General features: G+C 37.4%; 3 protein-coding genes across 3 annotated transcripts; 1 reads left to right on the plus strand and 2 right to left on the minus strand.

Moving 5' to 3' along the window:
• Positions 1–1484: 1484 nt before the first annotated feature.
• Positions 1485–4022, minus strand: LOC125680669 (MAM and LDL-receptor class A domain-containing protein 2-like). The gene is made up of 7 exons (XM_056154695.1): positions 3478–4022; positions 3231–3395; positions 2877–3046; positions 2506–2616; positions 2246–2369; positions 1905–2102; positions 1485–1742 (listed from the first exon to the last, which is right to left on the minus strand). Exons 1-7 carry the CDS (start codon positions 3989–3991, stop codon positions 1489–1491), a joined length of 1536 nt encoding a protein of 511 aa, XP_056010670.1. The 5' UTR covers positions 3992–4022; the 3' UTR covers positions 1485–1488.
• A 1206-nt stretch (positions 4023–5228) lies between these two features.
• On the plus strand, positions 5229–7040 carry LOC125675422 (putative nuclease HARBI1). The gene is made up of 2 exons (XM_056154696.1): positions 5229–6214; positions 6568–7040. The coding sequence occupies exons 1-2, from the start codon at positions 5464–5466 to the stop codon at positions 6942–6944; spliced, it is 1128 nt and encodes a 375-aa protein (XP_056010671.1). The 5' UTR covers positions 5229–5463; the 3' UTR covers positions 6945–7040.
• A 9963-nt stretch (positions 7041–17003) lies between these two features.
• On the minus strand, positions 17004–22317 carry LOC125682054 (MAM and LDL-receptor class A domain-containing protein 1-like). Its single transcript, XM_048922435.2, has 7 exons — positions 21710–22317; positions 21412–21594; positions 21037–21206; positions 20439–20549; positions 18566–18695; positions 17468–17668; positions 17004–17273 (listed from the first exon to the last, which is right to left on the minus strand). The coding sequence occupies exons 1-7, from the start codon at positions 22239–22241 to the stop codon at positions 17026–17028; spliced, it is 1575 nt and encodes a 524-aa protein (XP_048778392.2). The 5' UTR covers positions 22242–22317; the 3' UTR covers positions 17004–17025.
• Between the last annotated feature and the right edge of the window lie 160 nt (positions 22318–22477).

Consider the following 22477-nt stretch of genomic DNA (forward strand, 5'->3'; position numbering starts at 1 on the left):
TGGAAAACAAAATTAAATTTCGGTATAAGTGTTAATAGGTCAAACATATGGAGCACTAGTAAAGCTACCCATTACAACAGGATTAATATTACAGTTTCAGGTAAGTTATCTAGAACACTATTATTCAATAATAATTCTTAAAGCTACTGAGTTCAGTTACAAAGACACTTTAGACACGACTACACCCCCCCCCCCCTCCTTCCCCCTCAGGCAATGCAATGTTCATAGCAAAGTGGAAAAATCGTCTTCATTACACTTCAATATTCCTTTAACCAACCTTCGGTGGATTTGGTTGAATGAAAAGATAAGAAAGTTGTTTGTCACCCCTCTTTTGCAAGGCAAAAAGGTCGTTATCGTGTCAGCACCTCAATGTCAGCCGACAAAACTCCAACGTTTGGATAAGAGCGATGCATCTTACAATATGTGACGTCTCAATTGTTTAATGGTTGTTTGTTTTACGTCCCGTCGAGAATTTTCCACTCATATTGAGACGTCACCAGTTGTAGGTGAAGTACCACAAATTTAGACCTATGCCTAGCGCTTAGGACCTTTGCAGTGAGGGTTCTTTAAAGTGCCAACGCCTGCAGCGATACGGGACCTCCGTTTTCAAGGTCACATACGAAAGACCCGTGATTGCCAAACGTTTGGCGAAGGAACAATTTCTACAGAGGTCTTTATGTACGTCTTAGGCCATGGCACGAGCGGGACTCGAACCCACGAAGATAACTACCACTGAGCTACCGCGTGTATAAATATGACCCCCCAGTACCCCATGCTTGTCGTAAAAGGCGACTAAATAGAGCGGTTCTTCGGATGAGACCGCAAAAACCGAGATCCCATATCACAACAGGTGTGGCATGATAAAGAACCCTTCCTGCTCAATGGCCATAAGCACCGAGCATAGGTCTAAATTTTGCACCTCTTCACTGGCAATGATGATGTCTCCATATGAGTAAATCATTCTTGAGAGGGACGTTAAACAATCTATTTATCTATCTATAGATATATCTATCTATCTGTCTATCTATAGCTATATCTATCTACTAGAATATCGTTTTTGTATATGGGTATACACTATACAGTGTCTGGTGCCAGAAATTCCCCTTATTTGCCATATTCGATTAGCACCGCAATTCTTTAAGATTTCATTCGAGTGATATCAGCACCAGAAGACAGTGTATCTGGATTTCCACTAGAGTGATATCAGCACCAGAAGACAGTGTATCTGGATTCCCCACTAGAGTGATATCAGCACCAGAAGACAGTGTATCTGGATTTCCACTAGAGTGATATCAGCACCAGAAGACAGTGTATCTGGATTCCCACTAGAGTGATATCAGCACCAGAAGACAGTGTATCTGGATTCTCACTAGAGTGATATCAGCACCAGAAGACAGTGTATCTGGATTACCACTTTCAGCATGTATTCTCTTATGCCGTCGCTCCTTGAACATGAGCAACTTAAGTAATATACAAATGATAAAAACATTACAGCGTTTGGTTTATTTCACAAATAAATGGATGCTTCTCTCCGCAATCAACATCCCCCCACGTCAAATCATCGTCTGGATACTGCAACAGAAGACAGTCCTGGTTGCTACCTACGTTATTTGGTTGCCCCGGCTGCCAGTTGCTATAGGTAATGGGGTATGGAGTTCCAGTATCTGTCCATTCAAATATGCCTTCTGCTCTGTCGTCCGATCCACTTGTGTAGAACCCATTGTTGGCCACAACACTCAAATCTGTTATGAAATGTGATATGGTAAATGATTCATATTTGTAACATACATGTACCAATTTATTGTGAATTATTCGGACGATGGATCTCCGTATAAAAAAAAACTAATGCTCTTAAAAACGAATACACTGTACCTGCCATCCATAACTCTAAAACACTACTTCACCTTCGGATAGTTTGATGACTTTGACGATATAGGCTTGTTCCTCACTGGATTTAATGGAAACCAGGTGGGAATACGGATTCTCCTTTTTACACGCGACCTGGGCCTCATACCAAGTACTCGGTGTTGTATGGAATGTGTAGTACGCGGTGGAGTTAGAGGTCATACGAGAGTGAACATTTGATGGGTACTTTGGAATGCCTTTCAAAACAATAAAACGTATAGTAAACTCTAATATAATCATTGCTTCTATTTTTAATAACGTTGCAATTGATAATTCTTATAAAATTATCATCAAAAGATACATTTTGTGATTTCTTACTAGAACACAGATAAGGACTTACTTTTGCATGAAGAATTGAAAACATAGAGGTCGTCTATTGCTATATCCCCGTTTCTTTTATAGTAGGAGTACCCAGAACTGTAGTGGTATACCTTATGGCTGTCTGTTTTTGCCTCAAAGACCAACTTCATATGAAGAACACATGTCAAAATATTATCTAATTCATAAGCATTCAAGCAGTAATGTTCCATAAGGAAAATCAATTTTCGACATTTAGCAATACACTGTATATCCCTAGCGAGCTTTCAAAAATATTCTTACACTAAGAGGAGAAGAAGTATATTCTGAATCTAAATTAATCTTTCCAAGATGCCAATCCTGATTTAGGTTGCCCTTCTGAGAAAAGACTGGATTTCCTAAACCTCCGTGGATCTATAAAAAAAAAAGGTTTACTCACATTACATAATCTTGGGTGTGGACTATTTTCCGAAACGTATGTAGATGTGAAACGTTATGATGAATATATACACCACGTTACACTGAACATACAACTGAACTTCTAGTTGGTTGTGGTATATGTAATAAATAAAGGCTCTCATACACAATACATGTAACGTACACACGATGTACAATTTCTATAACATTGATATGTAATTAACTTTTAGAAAATCGAAGTAATAAACATCCCAAACCTTCGCATATACATTCAACTCTTTAACATCTGCACCGTGGAGATTATACCAGAAGAGAATACAGTATCCATGAGAGGACGGAAACTCAGGGGAGATAAACCTTGCAGTGGACGTTGTTGATGACGAGTGTCGTGTGGCATGGTCGTAAGCATCAAGAAACATATAGTGTCCTAAAAGTAATAGAAATAATTTTATCAAAACTTGAATGAAAATCGTAAAATGATACACTTTATACTTATCATATGACAACATATTCAATCTATATCCAATACATGTGTGACGAAAATATGAGAAGGATCTGAAATTGTTTTACTACTAGTAACCTGCATTGTACGGATGGTACATGTATCTTACCATGTGGATTCCCGTACGTGTGATCCTGTTTTGGTCCTGTTGTAGATGCTTGCGTCCCATGACCAGACGACCAGTCCATATCGTCTGATTTATCTTGGTGAAACCCACATTGACTCGATGTTTCAAAATCGCAAAAAAGAATCGGGGAACCATCAGAGGATGAACCTAATATTAAGGAAGTCCAACAGAATTGTTATGGTCAATGTAAACTCAACGAAAACGTGAACGGATGTCAGTTAGCGATTACCTTGTTGAGACGTAGTCGAGGCAGCTGAGGCATGCCCACAAATCTGCGCTTTCCTTGTAACGTCATGGAGTTCATTTTGAAGACGATCCCTCTCTTTGAACCAATTCTGTCTTTCTGTTGTTATAGCATTTTCTGTTGTCTGGATGTCCATAACATATTTTGCAAGTGTGGCATTGTCTTTTGTTTTTCTTTCGCGAATAGCGGTCAATTCCAACGACTTTGCGTTCAACTCTGCTTGTATCCCCTTCAAGTCGGCACGCACAGCCTGGAACGTCGAGTTGATAGTTTCTACCCAAGACGAAAGATTCCGCTGTTCGGTTTGAACTGATGTAATGTCACTACATGGACAACTTCGTTGACTTCCTGCGCTGGTCAACGACCTTTTTGCACTGCCCTCACAGTGATGTACTTGGATATTATAAAGACATGAACCACTAAAGCCACAACTTGATCCTGCAGAGTTTTGAATTGGTAGTATGTGTATTATGAACAATAGCGATATACAGTTCTTCATACTGATAATATCTGCTATATTAAAATCTTCTGTGTACGAGAGATAAGACTAACTGACCTCTTTTATAGATAAAGTTCGTTTGCAACGACCGAGAAATACACTTAAAATTGAATATTTCATTTCTCGGTGTCTTAGAAATTATTATATATATTTCAATCAAGTTAAGCAAGTTAAGGTATTGTTACATGGAAAGGTAAAGATAACGAACAGTGATCAATGAAAGGTGAAGATAACAAACAGTGATCAATTTCATAACTCCTATAAGCAATACAAAATAGATAGTTGGGCAAACACGAACCCCTGGACACACCAGAGGTGGGATCAATCTCATAGCTCCTATAAAGAATGCAAAATTAAAAAGTAGGGCAAACACGGACCCCTCAACATACCAGAGGTAGGATCAGGTGCCTAGAAGTAGTAAGCATCCCCTGTCTACCGGCCACACCCGCTGTGAGCAGTATATCTGGATCGGGTAAACGTAGTAATCCGCAGTCAAATTCAGTGTGTAAATAACGGCCTCAATTGGTATGAAACATGGCAGACAGCATTTTACCCAAATGACATGTTGTATTGGTATATTAAATCTTTTTTACCACCATAACCTTTGTGAATTGCTGACTTTAAACAAGACTGTTGAAACTCCTGTAACATCAACTTGTGCATCGAATCAGTTAAGAGAGATAAATACTATATGCAGGTGATAATGGAATGTTGGTACATTAATATGGGAAGTTAACGATGGAGAAGTTGAAAGAAGATGCAAGTCGTCGACTATTTAGTCTGTGATTACTCTTCAAATTATGCTCCAAGTCAGGATAAAGACCATAAAAACGCTCACGTGAGTCGCAAGATTGCATGATCATATACATGTATGCAAGGTGAAGATAACGAACAGTGATCAATCTCATTACTCCTACAAGCAATACAAAATATATAGTTGGGTAAACACGGACCCCTAGACACATCAGAGGTGGGATCAGGTGCCTAGGAGGAGTAAGCATCCCCTGTCGACCGGTCACACCCGCCGTGAGCCTTATATCCTGTATATCTAGTTTTCACAAACTTAAGTTCAGGACTGATGATTATTATGCCAGTTTACTTGGCTTGTCTAGTATTCCTGGTGGGGATGGGGCCTTCTCCTGAATGATTCACTGTAAAAGGAACGCATGGTGGGATGGACCTGTTATTCTTAATTGAATCAAGATTATTTGATACATATCAAATAGTCCACAATTAATTAAGATTGGCTAATACAGTTCGTACCGTTTACGAATTAAACCTGGTTCGAACTATCTTGCCTCTTACAATTCCGCCTAACGGGGAACGAGTTAACTTTTCATTCTGCTCAAACCTCTGGAGTGCATTCGATTATAAAACTCTTCAGACACGAGTGTCGTCGGTGAGCATGTGCAATAAAGCAATCTGAATTGATGTAATCGAATGCCGAGTGTCGGGCTCCAATGTAAACAAATATGGCCGATAAAGTGGGCATAGTGTTAGCTGTTGATTATTTCCTTGATGAAGAGGACATAGATGAGGATGATGAGGATATTCTCCCACATTATTTTGTTAACGTTATCAGAAGAGAACGTGTACCATCGATAAAATCTTTCTACGAAGAAGTGTTACCAGATTTTTCTTTTCTTGATTTTAGTAAACATTTTCGGCTAACAAAACAAACATTTACCCGTTTATTTCGGGAGATAGAACCTAATATTGCGAAGGATGTTCGAACACAAGGCAGACAACCGATATTAACAGAGAAACGAGCCATGGTAGGCCTGTGGTATTTATGTAATACAACTTCCATGAGAGAAATTTCTTTACTGTTTGGGATTTCACAGTCAACAGTTTTTGATTGTGTCCATGACTTTTGTTATGCTTTATGCTCAGTCCGGAATCGAATTATTTCTTGGCCAGACCCCCAGCGTCAACAAGAAATTTCTGACCACTTTGAAGCTGAGTGTCAAATACCCGGTATAGTGGGAATAATTGATGGTAGTCACATCACTCTAACCAGTGTTCCTAATGGAGATCAAGATTATATCAACCGAAAAGGGTATCCTTCACTGCAGTTACAACTTATTGTAGATCATATATTACTTATAACAGACAGCTTCGTTGGATGGCCAGGGTGTACCCATGATGCCAGGGTATTCAGAAACTCAGATATCCACGACGAGTTGGAAAATGGAATTTTAAATCCACAGTTTTTTATCATTGGTAAGATATTTCTAATTCTATGAAATGAACAAAATTTTCTCCCGTATTAACTCTATTAAGCACCCATTCCCTATTCAAATATCAGCTTTAATAGGCTATCTTCATTTGCAATATGTAGTATTACGGTTACCACTTTTTCTATACTGTTGTTTGTTTGTAAAATTACAATATCACTTATTTTAACCACATGAAAGATTTCAACAAAAATATACCTCATAGACTTAGAATTTTCTAGGCACCAAAGCCAATCAATAGAGTTGAACAGAATAGCCAGTTTTTCTGTACAGTTTTGTAACATAAAATTCAAGGCAGGGAAATACATGTCTAAATACTTTTTTATGAAAACATTGCAGGAGATTCTGCCTACCCACTGAAACCTTACTTGATGACTCCTTTTCGTGACAATGGAAGGTTAACTGTCCCCAAGAGACATTATAACAGAAAGCTGTCAACATCACGTCAGAGTGTAGAAAGAGCTATTGGCTTACTGAAATGTCGGTTCAGAAGACTTACAAGCCTACCCTGTTTGAGTGTAGAACGTGCTTGCAAACTCATAACTGCATGCTGTGTGCTTCACAACATGTGTATTCTGTCAAATGACTCTGTTAATGACATGCTGGATGACCTCCCTCCATACAATTACATCAACAACTATGGACCACTTTATGGAAATGCCCCCCTTGGTGTACATTTCCGTAATCAAATTGTTCAGTATCTGCAAACACTGTAAAATTTGAACATTGTAAATAAGAACCAAGAAACCAATTGTTTGAAGACAAGATTGTATTTGAAATGAAAGTTTCATTAAACTACAAATCAAACTTAACAGCCATGTGTTTTTTTTCAACAAACAAAAACAAGAATATCAGTAAAACTGATAGATGCTCCCCAAACTACATTTAACCAATGAACTACTCCATGCAACGAATGATTCGCACACTGTAGAATTATTGTTGAAACAGTTTCTTTTTATATTTTACATATAAGATATGTTTTAAGTGACCTTGACCTTTATAAAATGACATTGAATGACCTTTGTCTAAAAGCCATTCACCTGTTGAAATAAGGAACTTTTTTGAGTAACCTTGACCTTTCAATAATGATATTGGTCCAAAAGTCCCAAGAATATTTTTGATCAATTTCTGATGAACGGTTTAGGAGATACAAGCTTGGACAGACAGACGGTCCAACGTGCAGTTATGACAGCGACTATATATTTAAAAAATATTTTCGGGGAGCATAAATATACATATGTCAGTTAAAATTCTGGAATGAATTGTGGACGGGGCCTCTTTGGCATATCACAACATAAGTATGGTAAATGAATCAAATATAAAAATACGACTGAAAGCATTAAAGATTGACAATCCATTTCTCTAATGAACTGGTTACCATGTCATGAAATTCTCTAGCAGGGACAAAGGCATTGTTCCCTATTTGTATACTACATGAATGTGTGTCCGACTGTACATAAAAACTTGTCTGTTTAAGTAAAGTATCTGGGGTAAAACACCTAGTGGACATTTCACATGACAACGAATCATCAACGTTCTCTATTGGCATTTCTGGTGAATATAAAAAGGGTGAATTAAAGCACTTTGTTACTTTGGAAGTTGGAAAAAAATACATTTGCAAGTCCTTGCAGTCCTCACTACTCTTGGTGAAGTCATAAAATTCAAGCAAGTTGTATCCGTATCTTTCAAATAATCTACAAAGACACAATTGAATTTGTTTACAATTACACGTACTGATTAATAAAATTACTGATCAGTTTTAGGCTGCTTTGGTTGTAGGCATTCAATTAGTTTCCCCATCAGATTCATTTTTTCCTCATGTTGTTTTTTCGAAACCTCCAACCTTTCTTTTCTGTATTCCTCTTGTCTTTTTGTGTATTCATCAAGAGCCAGGATTGCAGATTGGTTATTTTTCTTGCGTTTGAGTGGTTTCTTCAATGGAGTACAACATTCCGAGGAATTAGAATCCTCTGCCTCTTCTTCCGCATCACTTTCTTTTCTTGACTTCTCATTTTGTTGGATTCTGGAAGACAATGTATATGTGGGTCGGGTACCACTTTTATGTCCATAAAGTTCTCCAAACTTCTCAAAAAATGGACAGGTTTTCTTTTCTGCTCCTGTTTGCGCATTATTGTCAACTGTTTTCTTTTATTCTCGCTTCATCGCCTTCCATTTGTTCATGCATTGTGTTGCAGTGGCTGTTACACCAACAGCAGATAACTCCTTACACACACTCTCCCAAAGAGATTTATGGACTTTGTTACTGTTAAATGCGTTTTCCTTTTTGCTTCTAATGTCAAATAATGTCTTAATGTCTTCTTTATTCCAAAACTTCTGATCAGGTGGCTCAGATTCTGCATCATCATTGCACTTTGTACCACAGGATTCTGTGCATTCATCTGAAATAGAGGAAAACAAATTATATTTAAGGTTATTTGAAAATAAATCATATTGAAGGCTATATTTCATAATTTTAAATATGCAATTTTAGAGTTCTCTCTCTCTCTCTCTCTCTCTCTCTCTCTCTCACCCATCCACATATTAATGCACATTCATGCTGGATCCCAATCCATGACCTGTAATGTAGGTGCAATCTGCTCTATGAAGTGTATATAAATAACATAAACTCAAATAATTGAAAAGATCATCAATTCACTTGATGCATGCAACAATTCAATTAACGATCTCTTCAAATGAATTGATGATGCAATTAATTCATTGAATTATAGCATGCATCAATTCAATTAATGTGCCCAATAAATTAATTGAATTGATGCATGCAGTAATTGAATTCATGCACGAACCAATTGAATTGATGAGAGCAATAATTTATTTGATGCGAGCAAAAACTGAATTGATGTCAGATATCTTCAAATATTTTTTAAAAAGATATCTAAATTATTTGAGTTTATGTTAACTTGCAATCTAATTAAAATTAGATAATATGATCTGCTCATCTACTATCGCTACACATAGGATCTAATTTTAAGTAGATTGTGTTAACTTGGTGCTACATACTGATTTCACTATCTGAACTTAAGAGTAAAGTAACAATGTTGGGAATGTTAGTTACATTTGGTAGTTTTTTATTTTTTGTGTGTGTGTCTGCATGTGGTGTTTTTTTAAAATTTGACCTTTCATACTTTTATGCAGGTGTAATACGAATTCAAGGAAAATCTAACATATATTTACCAAATTTCAGAAAATAGGACATGAATTTTACTGCTTACCAGTATGACAATTTGCTCTTATAAGTGCAAGTGCCTGGTCTTTTCTTCTCTGGTCTGTTAAAACAAAGACAGTTTTCTTCTTATTGTTATAGTAATCATTGTTCTGAATTTTGAAAAAGAAAACCTCATAAAACAGTAAGTAATAAATAAATGATCATACTCACCATCTGAATTAAGCATCTCTATCAGATCACAGTCGCCCAGTACCTGGTACTCTTTACCATCAATATTTATAGATATTAAGAACCTAAGAAATAATGAATTAATTGAAATTAGTATCAATGTGTTTTAACTACCTAATTTCATTCACGTAATGAGTATTTGGCAAACAGATATAGTTTAAATTGAACCTGATCAAAGCATGAACATTACAAAATATGTACATACATGACGCTGCGCTCGCCCAAACAATAACACCGTCAACATATTATTTAAATTGCAAACATCAACGTAATTTGCAGGATTGATTTGTACGGAAGCATAATAGGGCCACAGCAGTATCTTTTTAAAGTTTGTTATAACAAATTAATAATTTGTTATAACAGATTAATAATTTGTTATAACAGATTGATAATTTGTTATAACAGATTATTAATTTGTTACAACAAATTACTAATTTGTTATAACAAATTGCTAATCTATTATAACAAATTAATAATCTGTTATAACAAATTACTCATCTATTATAACAAATTAATAATCTGTTATAACAAATTACTAATTTGTTATGACAAATTGTTAATCTGTTATAACAAATTATCAATTTGTTATAACAAATTATTAATTTGTTATTTCAAATTGCTAATTTGTTATAACAGATTATCAATTTGTTATTTCAAGTTACTAAATTGCTATTTAGAATCGTTCATTTAACAAAATGCCCACATGCTTTATTGGTAATCTGAGCATTAGTTAAAAGTATCACTACTGCAATAAGGCTATGAAACCGATACTAATTTTCCTGGTTGCATATGTAAGCTACATACAATGTAAATTCTATTCATATTATATTCAGCTTTTGCAGATTAGCTCAGACTCAGGCCATCTTTAAGGCCCATGAACCTCTTGTTTTGCTTTATTGTCACTCTAGTTATACTGTGAACAATTGTAACTCAAAAAGCCTTCTAATACATGGTGCTAGATCTGATATTGAGCACATAACTTTCAGTTTGCAGGAAATCCATTTTGAAAATGTATGCATGTTCTTGATTGAAAAGTTTTTGTACCGGTGGTATTTCACATTTTTTCTTTAAAAATATTCATGAATAATTATACTTCCCCTTCCCAGAAAGGGGACATATTGTTTTAGTGTGAATTCTTCTTCTTCCCCTTCTCATACCAAGTTTGTCTGGGCCATAGCTTTTTTGTCTTTTGACATAGACCTTTGATATGTGGAGACTATGGAGAGAAAATTCACGATTGTCTATTAAGATCTCTTGTCCTTGATACTGATAATCTGTTAAATTTGTTTTAACAAATTAGTAATCTGAAATAACAGATTAATAATTTGTTATAACAGATTAATAATTTGTTATAACAGATTAATAATTTGTCATAACAGATTAATAATTTGTTGTAACAGATTAATAATTTGTTAAAGGAGATTAATAATTTGTTATAACAAATTGATAATTTGTTAAAACAAATTAATAATTTGTTAAAAAAATTAATAATTTGTTAAAACAAATTCGTAATTTATTATAACAGATTAGTAATTTGTTACAACAAATTTGTAATTTGTTATAACAAATTAATACTCTGTTATAACAAATTATCAATCTGACAATTCTGTTATACAAATTATTAATTTGATATAAGTAAGTAAGTAAGTAAATTATTTGTTATAGTGACATGTGTTTTATACATTACAGAATTGAAAAATACATTAAACAGAATAATAGGAATTTAAACACCCGGCCCATCGGGCCTACATGTCACTTTTAACAGAAAAAATATATATTGTTATTACAAACTAAAAAAAAGATGTATACTGCTGCGGCCCTAATATGCTTCCGTAGATTTGCGGTGTCAAATTATCATATAAAATAATTATATTATATAGCAAGAAAAACATTTTAAAATAAACAATAAAAGAAGGGGGGAAATTACATATCGCGGTAATTTGTAAAAGATACTTTAAGTGTATTCATCAATTTCTCATGTGTCACTTAATTGCTATTATTACATTCAGAATATATATATTTTCTAAATATACTAGCGAACATATACTTAAACACCATATTCTGCTCAAATGGGCGATTTTTCATAAGCTGACTTACTGTTCATTCCCTTTTGCCGCCATCTTTCAACTCTTGTACTCCTGGAAAATTGGAGAGTATACTCGCGTCAGTCGTGTTTAACACGAGTCGCGAACTCTCGGCGTTCGATTGGTCGGGAGTAAAACCCGTGTAACTCGGGTCGCTTAATCGAATGCACCCTAGATTCAACACATTGTGAAAAATGATTTTCTTAATGACAATCCATTGCCATCGAGCTAATTTATTAACATCGTGCGATCGTATACGCAGCCTAACAATCCCTTACCAGTGCAGCAACAGGATGAGGGCAAAAAAAAAAAAAAAAAAGAACAGATAGAAGCAATACCGATCGATTGGGTTTTGATTTGTTTTGTCCATGGTGAAAATAACGAACTGTGACCTATCTAATTCCTATAAGCAATACAATAAAACATCTCTTCCAACAATGGAATCGTCACCACTGTTGGCGATGGGCTGCTAAACTTTGACCTGAGTTAGGCGTTTTCTCGGCCACTTAGCGGGGAGCCTCAGCCTCTGCGATTTTTATCGTGCCACCTGTGACTCGGACCCGCGGTTTAATTTGACGACCTGTTACAACTGCGATGGGTGCTGTGGACCTTTCTATCCTGGATCCCCACGGGACTTGAGTCCGAGACTAGGAGGGCAAGGCAGTGAAGCACGGCAACGTTATGGTCACCCCCCCCCCCTCTTTTAAATGCAGGTGATGGAGGTTTAATCCCGGGCGAACGCTACTCGCCTTTCTCAAGGTCAACCTGAATAGAATCGTCACCACCTCGGCGATGGGTTTCCAAATTTTGGCCTGTGCTCGGCCGCTTTGCGGGGAGCGATTTTTATCGTGCCACCACACACGGACCTTTCTAACCGGGATCTCCACGGAACTGGAGCTCGAGACAAGGACGGCATACCAGCCAGGCAGTGAAGCACGACAACGCTGGTCCTCCCCCTCCCCTGAAGGCAGGAGGTACCTATTCAGCCGGCGATAGTCGTCTAATCTCAGACGAAGGCTACCATCCCTTCTCAAGGTCAACATGGTGAGTCGCTGCATTTATTTGATATTCCTTAATATTCACTTAGTTCAAATTCTACCGGCTGTCGTAAAGCACTCGCACAACATAGCCCATAGGGCGATACCATACTTAGTTTTTGTATGTATCTTCTGGCAGCCGCCATATGTAAATTCATATCCTGGTCATGTCCTACACCACCTAATATACCTAGCATTGCCGGTGCTCTATTATTATGTATCCCTATGGCACAATTTTGATTGTATCTATTTGGCCAAAATGCCATTCATGATTCAAGGTACTTGGTAACGTAGGTTTCATGACCTTTCATAGGCATGGCTAGCTAGTCGGTTAAGCAAAGGGCACCAGATAGTCAGATCATGCTACAAATTCCAAGGCTTGCTTACTCTTAATTCGTCCCATTCTGTAATCAGTTCATTATGTCGCGTTACTTGTATTTATTCAATTACACGTCATACACAGATAAACCTGGATAACGTTCAGGTATACCTGATTGTGCCATGTCGGCACTGCATAGACCAGGGGCTCGGACCTCAACCTACCACGAGGTTCAATTTGCAATGTGGCCAACCACTACATTATCTCGCTAGGTTTACTTGCTAGGCATTATTGGGCCCAAGTTTCAGGGTAGGCATTGCTATTCACGGTCACAGGGGTTCACGTGTTTTTACTACGCACGATCACAATTTTAGGTACCAAGGACCTCACCGGTCAATTTATGCAGAGTTATTAACTTCATAGTACTTATCTATTATTAACATCCCTATGCAATTACGTGGTATTCTTGCTATTTCAGCAATTTGCCTCTTTTTATTTTATGTAGTTTACAGATGATTCCGACAACGTACGTGACGTGGAGCGCTATATGCTATTTCGTACACACTTTTCAGGTTTGTGCTAGAACCAGCATCACCGCGTACGAGTCGCAGTATATTCTCACCTTGTCGTTCTTTTGATATTTAGCAATTTCCATAGCACAGAGACCCTAGTTCCATAGCATTAGTTGCATTTAATTGCAGTTTTTGTTTCCGATAATTGTCCACAATCTCAATTTAAGTTTGGACTTGCAGATTGTTGATCGGTTCGTTGTTGTTTATTCTCAATGTCAAGCCTAACCAAAAGTTATTGTTTGGTTAACTTTAAGTCAATCACACTCCATTCCATTTTCATGTAAATAATTGACTGGTTTTGTCTCAGATGTATTCGGCGTTGAATTTTTCTTTCCATAATTCATTCAATAGGCATTTATTGGAGTTTGTATGGTTCCAGCAGTCGAGATACGACATCAGGAAGTGTCATGTTTTGTTATCCAACTTTTTCCGAGGAGGCGTGGCCTTGAGGGTAGAGGCTTAGGGGTGTTAATGGGCTGGGTAGTTTTCGTATTTTGGCTCGAGTAATCGGTCTTAATTTTAATTATTAGCTGAGTTTGGGTTAATTCTCACTGGTTCTGGAACATTTGGATTAGTTTGACGAATTTATGAGGAATTTCCGGTCGAAAAAGTTTGATCCATTACAGTTTATTGTTTTATCTTAGGAATCGTCGAAAATGGTATTTAGCAATGTGCCATTCTGCTATCATTACCTTAGTTTTTACGGAAGTATTTGGGACTTGTAGTTAAATCTTTTTTGACGGAATTCAGACTTCAAAATTATTCTAGAATTTTCTGCTGAAACTCTTCAGAATCAATCGGAATCCTTAGAGGTATACCAGTTTCAGTTATGGGGCGTATTTTTCCTCCAGTAGGACTGGGAGATGGTTTGCTAAATTGGTGTTTGGAAATTTTGTCCAATTTTTGCTTTCCATCATAGGAGTTATTCAGAGCTGACAAGTCTTATAGTCCGCCTGAACTGCGACCACTTTGTTGTTAATCTTACGTCGCCTTTGAGATTACACATTTTGAAATGGTCATTTCAGAATTCAGTCTAATTTTGGTCAGGAATCCTGAAGTTTTAGCTATTCCCTTGAAAAATCCAGGAAATTCAAATATTTACAACTTTCATAATCACTATCAAAATGTGTCAACTTGGTGATACCAGTGACCTCTTGGTTAAGTCACCATTGCTTGAGAGTACGCAAGGGGGTTCGAAGGGGTAGCATAGAGATAAACGCTCTCCCATTGTGCCTCCAGGGGGTCTGGGTGACGGACGAGAGTGCACGTCGCCCACCCCGCAGAATTGAGATGACGTTGTTGTTAATTTATTACCTTCGAGGTTACTCTTTTTTGCAATGATGAACTTCAGAATTCAATCTAATTACTGGTCGGAAATCCTGAAAGTTTTAAATATTCCCACGAAAATTACAGGAAATGCAGGTAATCTTCAAGTTGAGAGCGATTACCGAAATGTGTCAATTTGGTGATAACTTGGTCTTAGTAACCATTGCTTGAGAGTGCACAGGGGGTTCGGAGAGGGGATCGTAGAGATAAATGCTCTCCCCTCGCGCCTGCGGGCCCTGGGCGACGACGAGGGTGCACGTCGCCCACCCCACTGTTTAATTGCCTCCAATTTCAAGTATGCATGAAGAAAAAAGGAAACAAACATACAAATATCAATTTTTGTGGGGGACATTGTTCCCATGTCTGTGGCGGACTGGGGAGTGTGTTGGGGTAGTTGATCACTAATTCCGCGCCAAAACCGGCTCTCCTCCCACCTACTACTAAAGCAGGGGGCAGGTATTTCACGTGTACCCTCCAGACGACCATTAAACTAGGTCAAGGGTCAGTGGATATTCATAGAAAATACTAATTTCTTGCATAAGTTGCTAAAGTTTAATTCGTGGGGCTCTCAGCTAGTTCATAGCTGGGGCCACATCCACCTCCTACTAAGGGAGGGGATGCTACAGGCTGGTGCATGTTGCGACAACTGTAGGAGGGTCTACAAGCTTGCTCCGCACTTGCTAATTAAACCAGGTAGCACGCAGGAGACCGGTGAGATGCGCAGAGATCTCTACCTCCCTTAGAACGTGGGGACTCGTTCAGGTTCGGGCACCTATGTCCACATAGGGCCCCCTGTGTTGCCCTTACTTTGGTAGTCAAACTGGCACACTGGCCGCCTCCCCAGTTCCCCACAAAAAGTTTGCATGCGACCCTTTTCACCATATATGTAAATTTGCATACTGTTTCTGATCCAATTAATAAATATTAAACTTGTATCACTCTTGTCATTGCAGCTGCTAAGCAGCCTATGAGGGATTACAGGGCAGCCAGTTAAGCTTCGACACACCTACTGGTCTATTCAGATATTAGGTTAAGGTCACTATTCAATTCGGGTAGTAGGTCAGATGTCTTGCGGCTGGTTGTGCTGTATATTAAGTTTATTTTAGCACAATGGCTTCTCTAGGTAAATTTAACATACCCTAGGTCAGGTCATGGCCATAAAGCCAATTCTTTTATTAATTATTTATTCAATGATCTTTTGTAAATATTTGTCAACATAGGATAAGAAACCCCACGAATTAAACTTGTGTATTCATAGTATGTTTTGAGGGTATCGGTGAAACTTGCTACATTTGAAAAATACATTTACTGAGTATCAAGCAGGGGTGTTTTGCGATTTGTTATGAACATCCAGTATTTTGTCTATTTTCAACTCAATAAAGTCTGTATACATGTACCATGTATAATCCGTTTGTAATAAATCATTTCATTTCGCTGAATTGGTTAAAGAAATTCACATAAAAATGTTAAAGCTTCATCGTTCAACAACTACAAACTAAATGGGGACACCAGCGATTGTCCACTGATGGATTGTGTACGGTTTTTAGATGGATTTGGCGATGTTTCGGCAACAGCGACAAACAGTGATCAACTGTGTGCGAAACACACGAAAAATGATTGCCTGTAGCAACTTAAAACCATTGGAGGGGGTAACGTTGTACTAGTGTAGGAGCCTGATTAAAATACTCCACTCAAACAATAAACCATTGGAGGGGTAACGTTGTACCAGTGTAGGAGCCTGATTAAAACTACTCCACTTAAACAATTAACCATTGGAGGGGGTAACATTGTACCAGTGTAGGAGCCTGATTAAAAAAATACTCCACTCAAACAATAAACCATTGGAGGGGGTAATGTTGTACCAGTGTAGGAGCCTGATTAAAAAAAACCCACTCCACTCAAACAATAAACCATTGGAAGGGGTAACGTTGTACCAGTGTAGCAGCCTGATTAAAACTACTCCACTCAAACAATATTTGTAATACTGTAATAAATTAGAATAATAAAACAGAGAAAGACTGTAACTGATTGATATGAATCTTTGTTTTTAGTATCTGCTTTCACAAATGAAAGGGTGTTTCTCTGTACATTCCACGTCGCCCCATTGATATCCAGCGTCTGGGTATTGCATCAGTAAACAATCCTGATTACTACCAACATTGTTTGGTTGTCCAGGATACCAGTTTTTATATGTGACGGAAGATGGTGAGCCTCCATTAGTCCAAACAAAGTGATTCTCCGAGGTTTCGTCATTTCCAGATATGTAAAATCCATTCTGTCCAGCTGTCATCAATCCTGAAATATAAATTGATACCCTATCATATTTTTTTTTTTTTAAAAAGTCGAATGATCGTTTGCTTTAGAAGTTATACCTGAAGCAATATTGGCAACTACAGATATCTACGTATTTAATACGAATGTTCCTGCCAAAATATTTTGATTTTACAGGATCTTCATTTTTTTTGCAATTCTTTCACTTACGCCCTTACCTATATCGGACTGGATGAGTCTGACCAGGTAAGCCTGTTCGTATTGGTCTGTGACAGAAGCGAGGTGACCTCCGTACGATTCCTTCTTACACTCGTTGATAGCGTCGTACCAAGACATCGGTGTAGAGTTAAACGTGTAACACGACGTTGTATTGTCTGCATTCACGTGTGTGTGCGAGTTGGGTGGACAAATTGGTACATCTAAATGGTTTATCAAAAATTATAAATAAAATAGAATATCACTGTGGTACGCACACTTGACTAAAATATATTTCTGAATGCAAATGTTTAAAAAGTCCAAAAATCAAACTTGCAGAATTGATAGCAAAACATTCTACCATAGTGATAGCCCCTTCGAAGACCCTTCACTCATAATGTAAAACTTATACGGTACCAATTTTGATGCACCAGATGTGCATTTCGACAAATAATTTAGGGGAAAACAGAGTGCCAAAATGTGGAGCCAAATTCGTCCAAGGATAAGAGCTATGCATGAGGGAGATAATCCTCAATTTTGAAATGAATTTTTATATTCTATCACAGCAATTAAATATACATCCGTATTTTCAAGCTAGTAACGAAGTACTTAGCTACTGGGCTGTAGAGACCCTCGGTGAATAACAGTCCATCAGCAGAAGCCTCGACCCAGGGGTCATAGTGTAAAACTTATACGGTACCAATTTTGATGCACCACATGCGCATTTCGACAAATAATGACTCTTCAGTCAACCGAAATTTTTGAAATCCGAAATAGCAACAAACTTGTAAGAGCTATTTTAGGGGGAAACAGAGTGCCAAAAAGTGGAGCCAAATTCTTCCAAGGATAAGAGCTATGCATGAGGGAGATAACAAGCTTCAAGTAAAAAAAAAAAATAGGTGAAGTATTACAAATATTGACCTATGTCGGACACTCTTTGCCATTTAGAGTTGAATGTTCTTTACTGCGGGACACCTGCTTTTAATATCTTATTCGAAAGACCCACAATTTCTTTTCTAATGCGAAGGAACCGTCGTTTCTTATTTAACGACTCAAGTCTTTTGAAGCTGAGGGTTGAACACACGACAACTCAACCGCTTTACCGTGACTGTATATCCCACCTTTACAAGATGTATTATAAATATATACGTCATCGATTGCGACATTTCCGTCCTCATTGACGGAATCCCTCGAACTTCCACCATGGTATACGTATCTATAGTAGGCGTCAGTGCTACCCTCAAACACAACCTAAAAGTGGACCGTTACACAATCATTCAAAGTGTGGAATAAGGGTTTCGTATCACTTTATATTCCAATGTAATATCATTTTTATACCTGTCAGAGACAAAAAAAACCCGGACCAACTAAAATAGGACATACTGTTCGTCGTATTAAATAACCATTCATCACCTTTTTAATAAATGGACATAATTCACATTGTAATTCATTTAAGGACACTTAACACAAAAATGGATGCAGAGGTTGATATATATTTTTGACTTCGTTTGATTGTAATAAGCTAAAGAAAAAATGATGATAACGAACAGTGGTCTATTCATAATCCCTATAAGGAGTACAAGATAGAGAGTTGGACAAATATGGACCCTTGTACACACCAGAGGTGGGATCAGGTGCCTAGGAGGAGTAAGCATCCCCTATCGACCGGTCACACGCGCCGTGTGCCCTATATCTTGATCAGGTAAACGGAGTTATCCGTAGTCAAAATCAGTGTGCCAACAACGGCCTAACAAACGGTATGAAACACGTTAGACAGCATTTGGCCCATTGATAGGTTGTATTGGCAAACTAGGTCGTTATAACGACCTTAGAATTTGCGAAATGCTGACTTTAAACGAGACTGTTGGAACCCCTGCACCATCAACTTGTTTGTCAGTAGTCTGCTTCGATTTAAAAACTGACCATAAGCAGAACAAGTTCTTGCGTATAGAATCATATTAGAGATATGAACACCATATGCAGGTGAAACTGGAATATTGCTGCATAAATATGGGAAGTTGACGATGGAGAAGCTGAAATCATACCGTTTGTCATAAAAGTATAAAAGTCTTTTTAAAAAATAAGGGACTTGTTATTTTCTCTGATGTTCAAAAGTTGAAATATATTACCCCTCCCTCTATAATTATTTCATTTTCATCATTTTTGAAAATGTTTGTTTGTAGCATTAATCGTTAAAGTCTATTAGATACAGACTTATCATTGAAAATTTAACAAAAATATAATTTCACAAACAAAGAAAAGAAAACCAACTTTGTCAAGGAAGTGCAAGTAACCACGTAGACCTGCTACAGAAGAAATCTCAAAGCCAGCACCCCTGAATTTCGATTAGGTTGAAAAGGACAGAAACATCTATCAAAGACCGCAACTAGTAAAGTTCAAGTAAAAAATCCATTCAACTATTCTATAGGTATTGGTAAACAAAACGGAAGCTATGATCTCGAAAACCAGAAAGGCTTTGACCTGCATCAATGATTAAAAAAAAAAAAAGAAGTTGATGATAGAAAAGAAGTCGACTTGTCTCAGCTAGTTGGGTTTAATCCACCTTGGAAAATCAGATCATCTAAATTACTTATGTGAGTCTGCGTGGAAGAGTTGAAATGCAAAACGAATTTTACAGATCGATGGATGGACATATATGTTGAGTAGTTCATTTAAGTAGAAAGGTCAAGTTTTGATCTGAAAATATCACTTCACCACTTGAATGAGCTTTCAAAACAGAAAACCCTTACTCATTCGTACGCATAAACCTTAAAATCCCTTTCCCCACAAATCCATTGCGTCTGTTACCTAAATCAGTTTATCCAAAATAGAGAAACACTAAAGCATCTAAAAATTCTTTAATTCCACAATGATGAGCCTTTCGAAATTTCTACAAAATCAGGTAAGGAGTTAAATAACGCGTCTATTATACATGTACATATAGCTGTTATTTTCAACTGCCTATAACATTAACCTGATATTGACATGCGTTACCTGAAACCTATTCCCGGTGTGTTCTGAATCTATTTCAACCTCCCCAAGTTTCCAGTCCACGCTGTTGGCCGCCTGGATTATTTTTACTGGGTTCCCAAGACCACCGTTTACCTAAAAGGAAAAAAAAGACAGTGATATGTATATGTACGTCCATTTATAACTGATAATTTAAGTAAGATGAACAGCGAGAAGAACGATTAAGAGTCCTGTTCCGTGTGTGTGAGTTCTGGCATTAGGCAATTAATGATTAACATATGTAATCTCTTTATACAGTTTGTATTATGTCTGATCCCGTTATATTTGAGTTATATGGGGTGGTTTTTTTCACGTCATGTATGACAAATGACAATTTTCATCTCAGAAAGTGTTCAGATTTATTGTCATGATCAAGTGAAGATAATGAACTATGATCAATCTCATAAATCCTATTAAGAATACAAAATTTAAGAGCATGGCAAAAACTGACCCCTAGACATACCAGAGGTGGAAGCACGTGTCTATAAGGAGTAAGAATCCCTGTTGACTGGTCACACATCTAATCCAGATAAAACTAGAATCAGTGATCTTGCTAGGCATTTTGAAACATGAATACATATACCTTTGCATAGACTTTTAAGGGTTTGACATCTGTTCCGTGCATGTTGTACCAAAAGCGAATACAATAGTGTTGTGCAGGTTCAAAAGCCGGCGACACAAGACGAAAGGTATGCACTATGTTGCGGGAATTGTGTTGTGATATGTATTTTGCGTCAATAGCCATGTAGTGACCTGGATAGGTATACGTCACAAAATGTCACACTGAGGTACATCATTCTAACCATTTCAATACATGTCTTTGAAACTGCGTAAAATTAGTAAATCATTAATTTACCTTACTTTTGAAAAATATACATGTACATCTTAAATGACAATATATTTCAAATAGTGTAATATCCGTTGAAAGTCCATTTCTTATGCCTGTTCTGCTATGTACCTGAAGATGTTTCATAAGTATGGTCCATGTTAGGCCCTGTGCGGGTGGACACACGGCCGTTTTCTCTTGACCAGATCAATTTCATTGAAGGACTTGTATCAGGGCCAGTTTCTGCCTGGAAATTACACATGGATCCTTGGTAAGTCTCGAATCCGCAGTAAAATGTCGAATATCCGGAGTATACTGAAGAAATAAAAGGAACATATTTTGAAATAGAAACAGATCATGGCAACAATGAGAGCCTGCACCAATTCTTAAACGTTCAATTTCGGACATATCTAGCATATTTGATAAATACCGGTAGGTTTGGTTATCGGGATACCCGCATTTCCCTGACAAACCGAAAGTTGTTTGGAAGCGTTAATCAGTTGTTGACGTAGATTATCCAGTTCAGTTTTAGCCGTCAGTAAAACGTTTGTCAGCTCATCTTTTGTATGATTCAGCATAGTTTCTTTGCTGTTTAATGTCGCCAATAGTTCAGTGGCATGTTGTTGCTCCGCATGGAGTAAATCCTGTGTTTGGGTAAGTTCGGATTTTGAGATATTCAATTCCTTGTATAATGTGTTCACGGCTTGTTGAAGATCAGACACCGATGTCCGTAATGACGTCACATCATTTCCCACTTTCCTGATGTCGTCACATGAGCAACCACCAGAACTAGAATGTGTCGAAGCCAGATCACCACCACCAGCTGCATCACAGACCTGTGCATGTCCGAGTTTGACGTTGTATATACATTGCCCACTGGAGAAACTACAACCTGGCTGGAATTGTGATTTAACAACACATTCTAGTAACAGAAAAGACCCAACTAGTGATATCAGCAACATCAGGATCGCTGTCCACGATGAATGTTCTGTTACAAATGATTGTGTCAATGTCCCTTATCTAGGTGAGGAACTTCGCAATATAATCTACACATTATATCAATTTGGCACAACATTTTCATTGTAAATTGGCGATACTTTTTAATATCATAAAATCAACTGATGAGATGAGACATTATCTATACGTCACATGCCTTTCAGATCGACCTTTCATAGAATGCGTGATTGTTATTCAATAC

Source organism: Ostrea edulis, chromosome 2 (assembly GCF_947568905.1).
Source record: "Ostrea edulis chromosome 2, xbOstEdul1.1, whole genome shotgun sequence".
Classification (NCBI taxonomy): Eukaryota; Metazoa; Mollusca; class Bivalvia; order Ostreida; family Ostreidae; genus Ostrea; species Ostrea edulis.

Excerpts from the sequence above, each read along its gene's own strand:
- LOC125680669 (XM_056154695.1), bottom strand. The coding sequence starts at position 3,991 with ATGAAGAACTGTATATCGCTATTGTTCATAATACACATACTACCAATT. Across the intron at positions 2,370-2,505 it reads ATACTTCTTCTCCTCTTAGT|TTGGTCTTTGAGGCAAAAAC; the intron begins GTAAGAATATTT and ends CTTCATATGAAG. Across the intron at positions 2,103-2,245 it reads TTTCAATTCTTCATGCAAAA|GCATTCCAAAGTACCCATCA; the intron begins GTAAGTCCTTAT and ends TTGTTTTGAAAG.
- LOC125675422 (XM_056154696.1), top strand. The coding sequence starts at position 5,464 with ATGGCCGATAAAGTGGGCATAGTGTTAGCTGTTGATTATTTCCTTGAT. Across the intron at positions 6,215-6,567 it reads TCCACAGTTTTTTATCATTG|GAGATTCTGCCTACCCACTG; the intron begins GTAAGATATTTC and ends AAAACATTGCAG.
- LOC125682054 (XM_048922435.2), bottom strand. The coding sequence starts at position 22,241 with ATGTTGCTGATATCACTAGTTGGGTCTTTTCTGTTACTAGAATGTGTT. Across the intron at positions 21,207-21,411 it reads TACTTATGAAACATCTTCAG|GTCACTACATGGCTATTGAC; the intron begins GTACATAGCAGA and ends ATACCTATCCAG. Across the intron at positions 17,274-17,467 it reads ACTCATCCAGTCCGATATAG|GATTGATGACAGCTGGACAG; the intron begins GTAAGGGCGTAA and ends TTTATATTTCAG.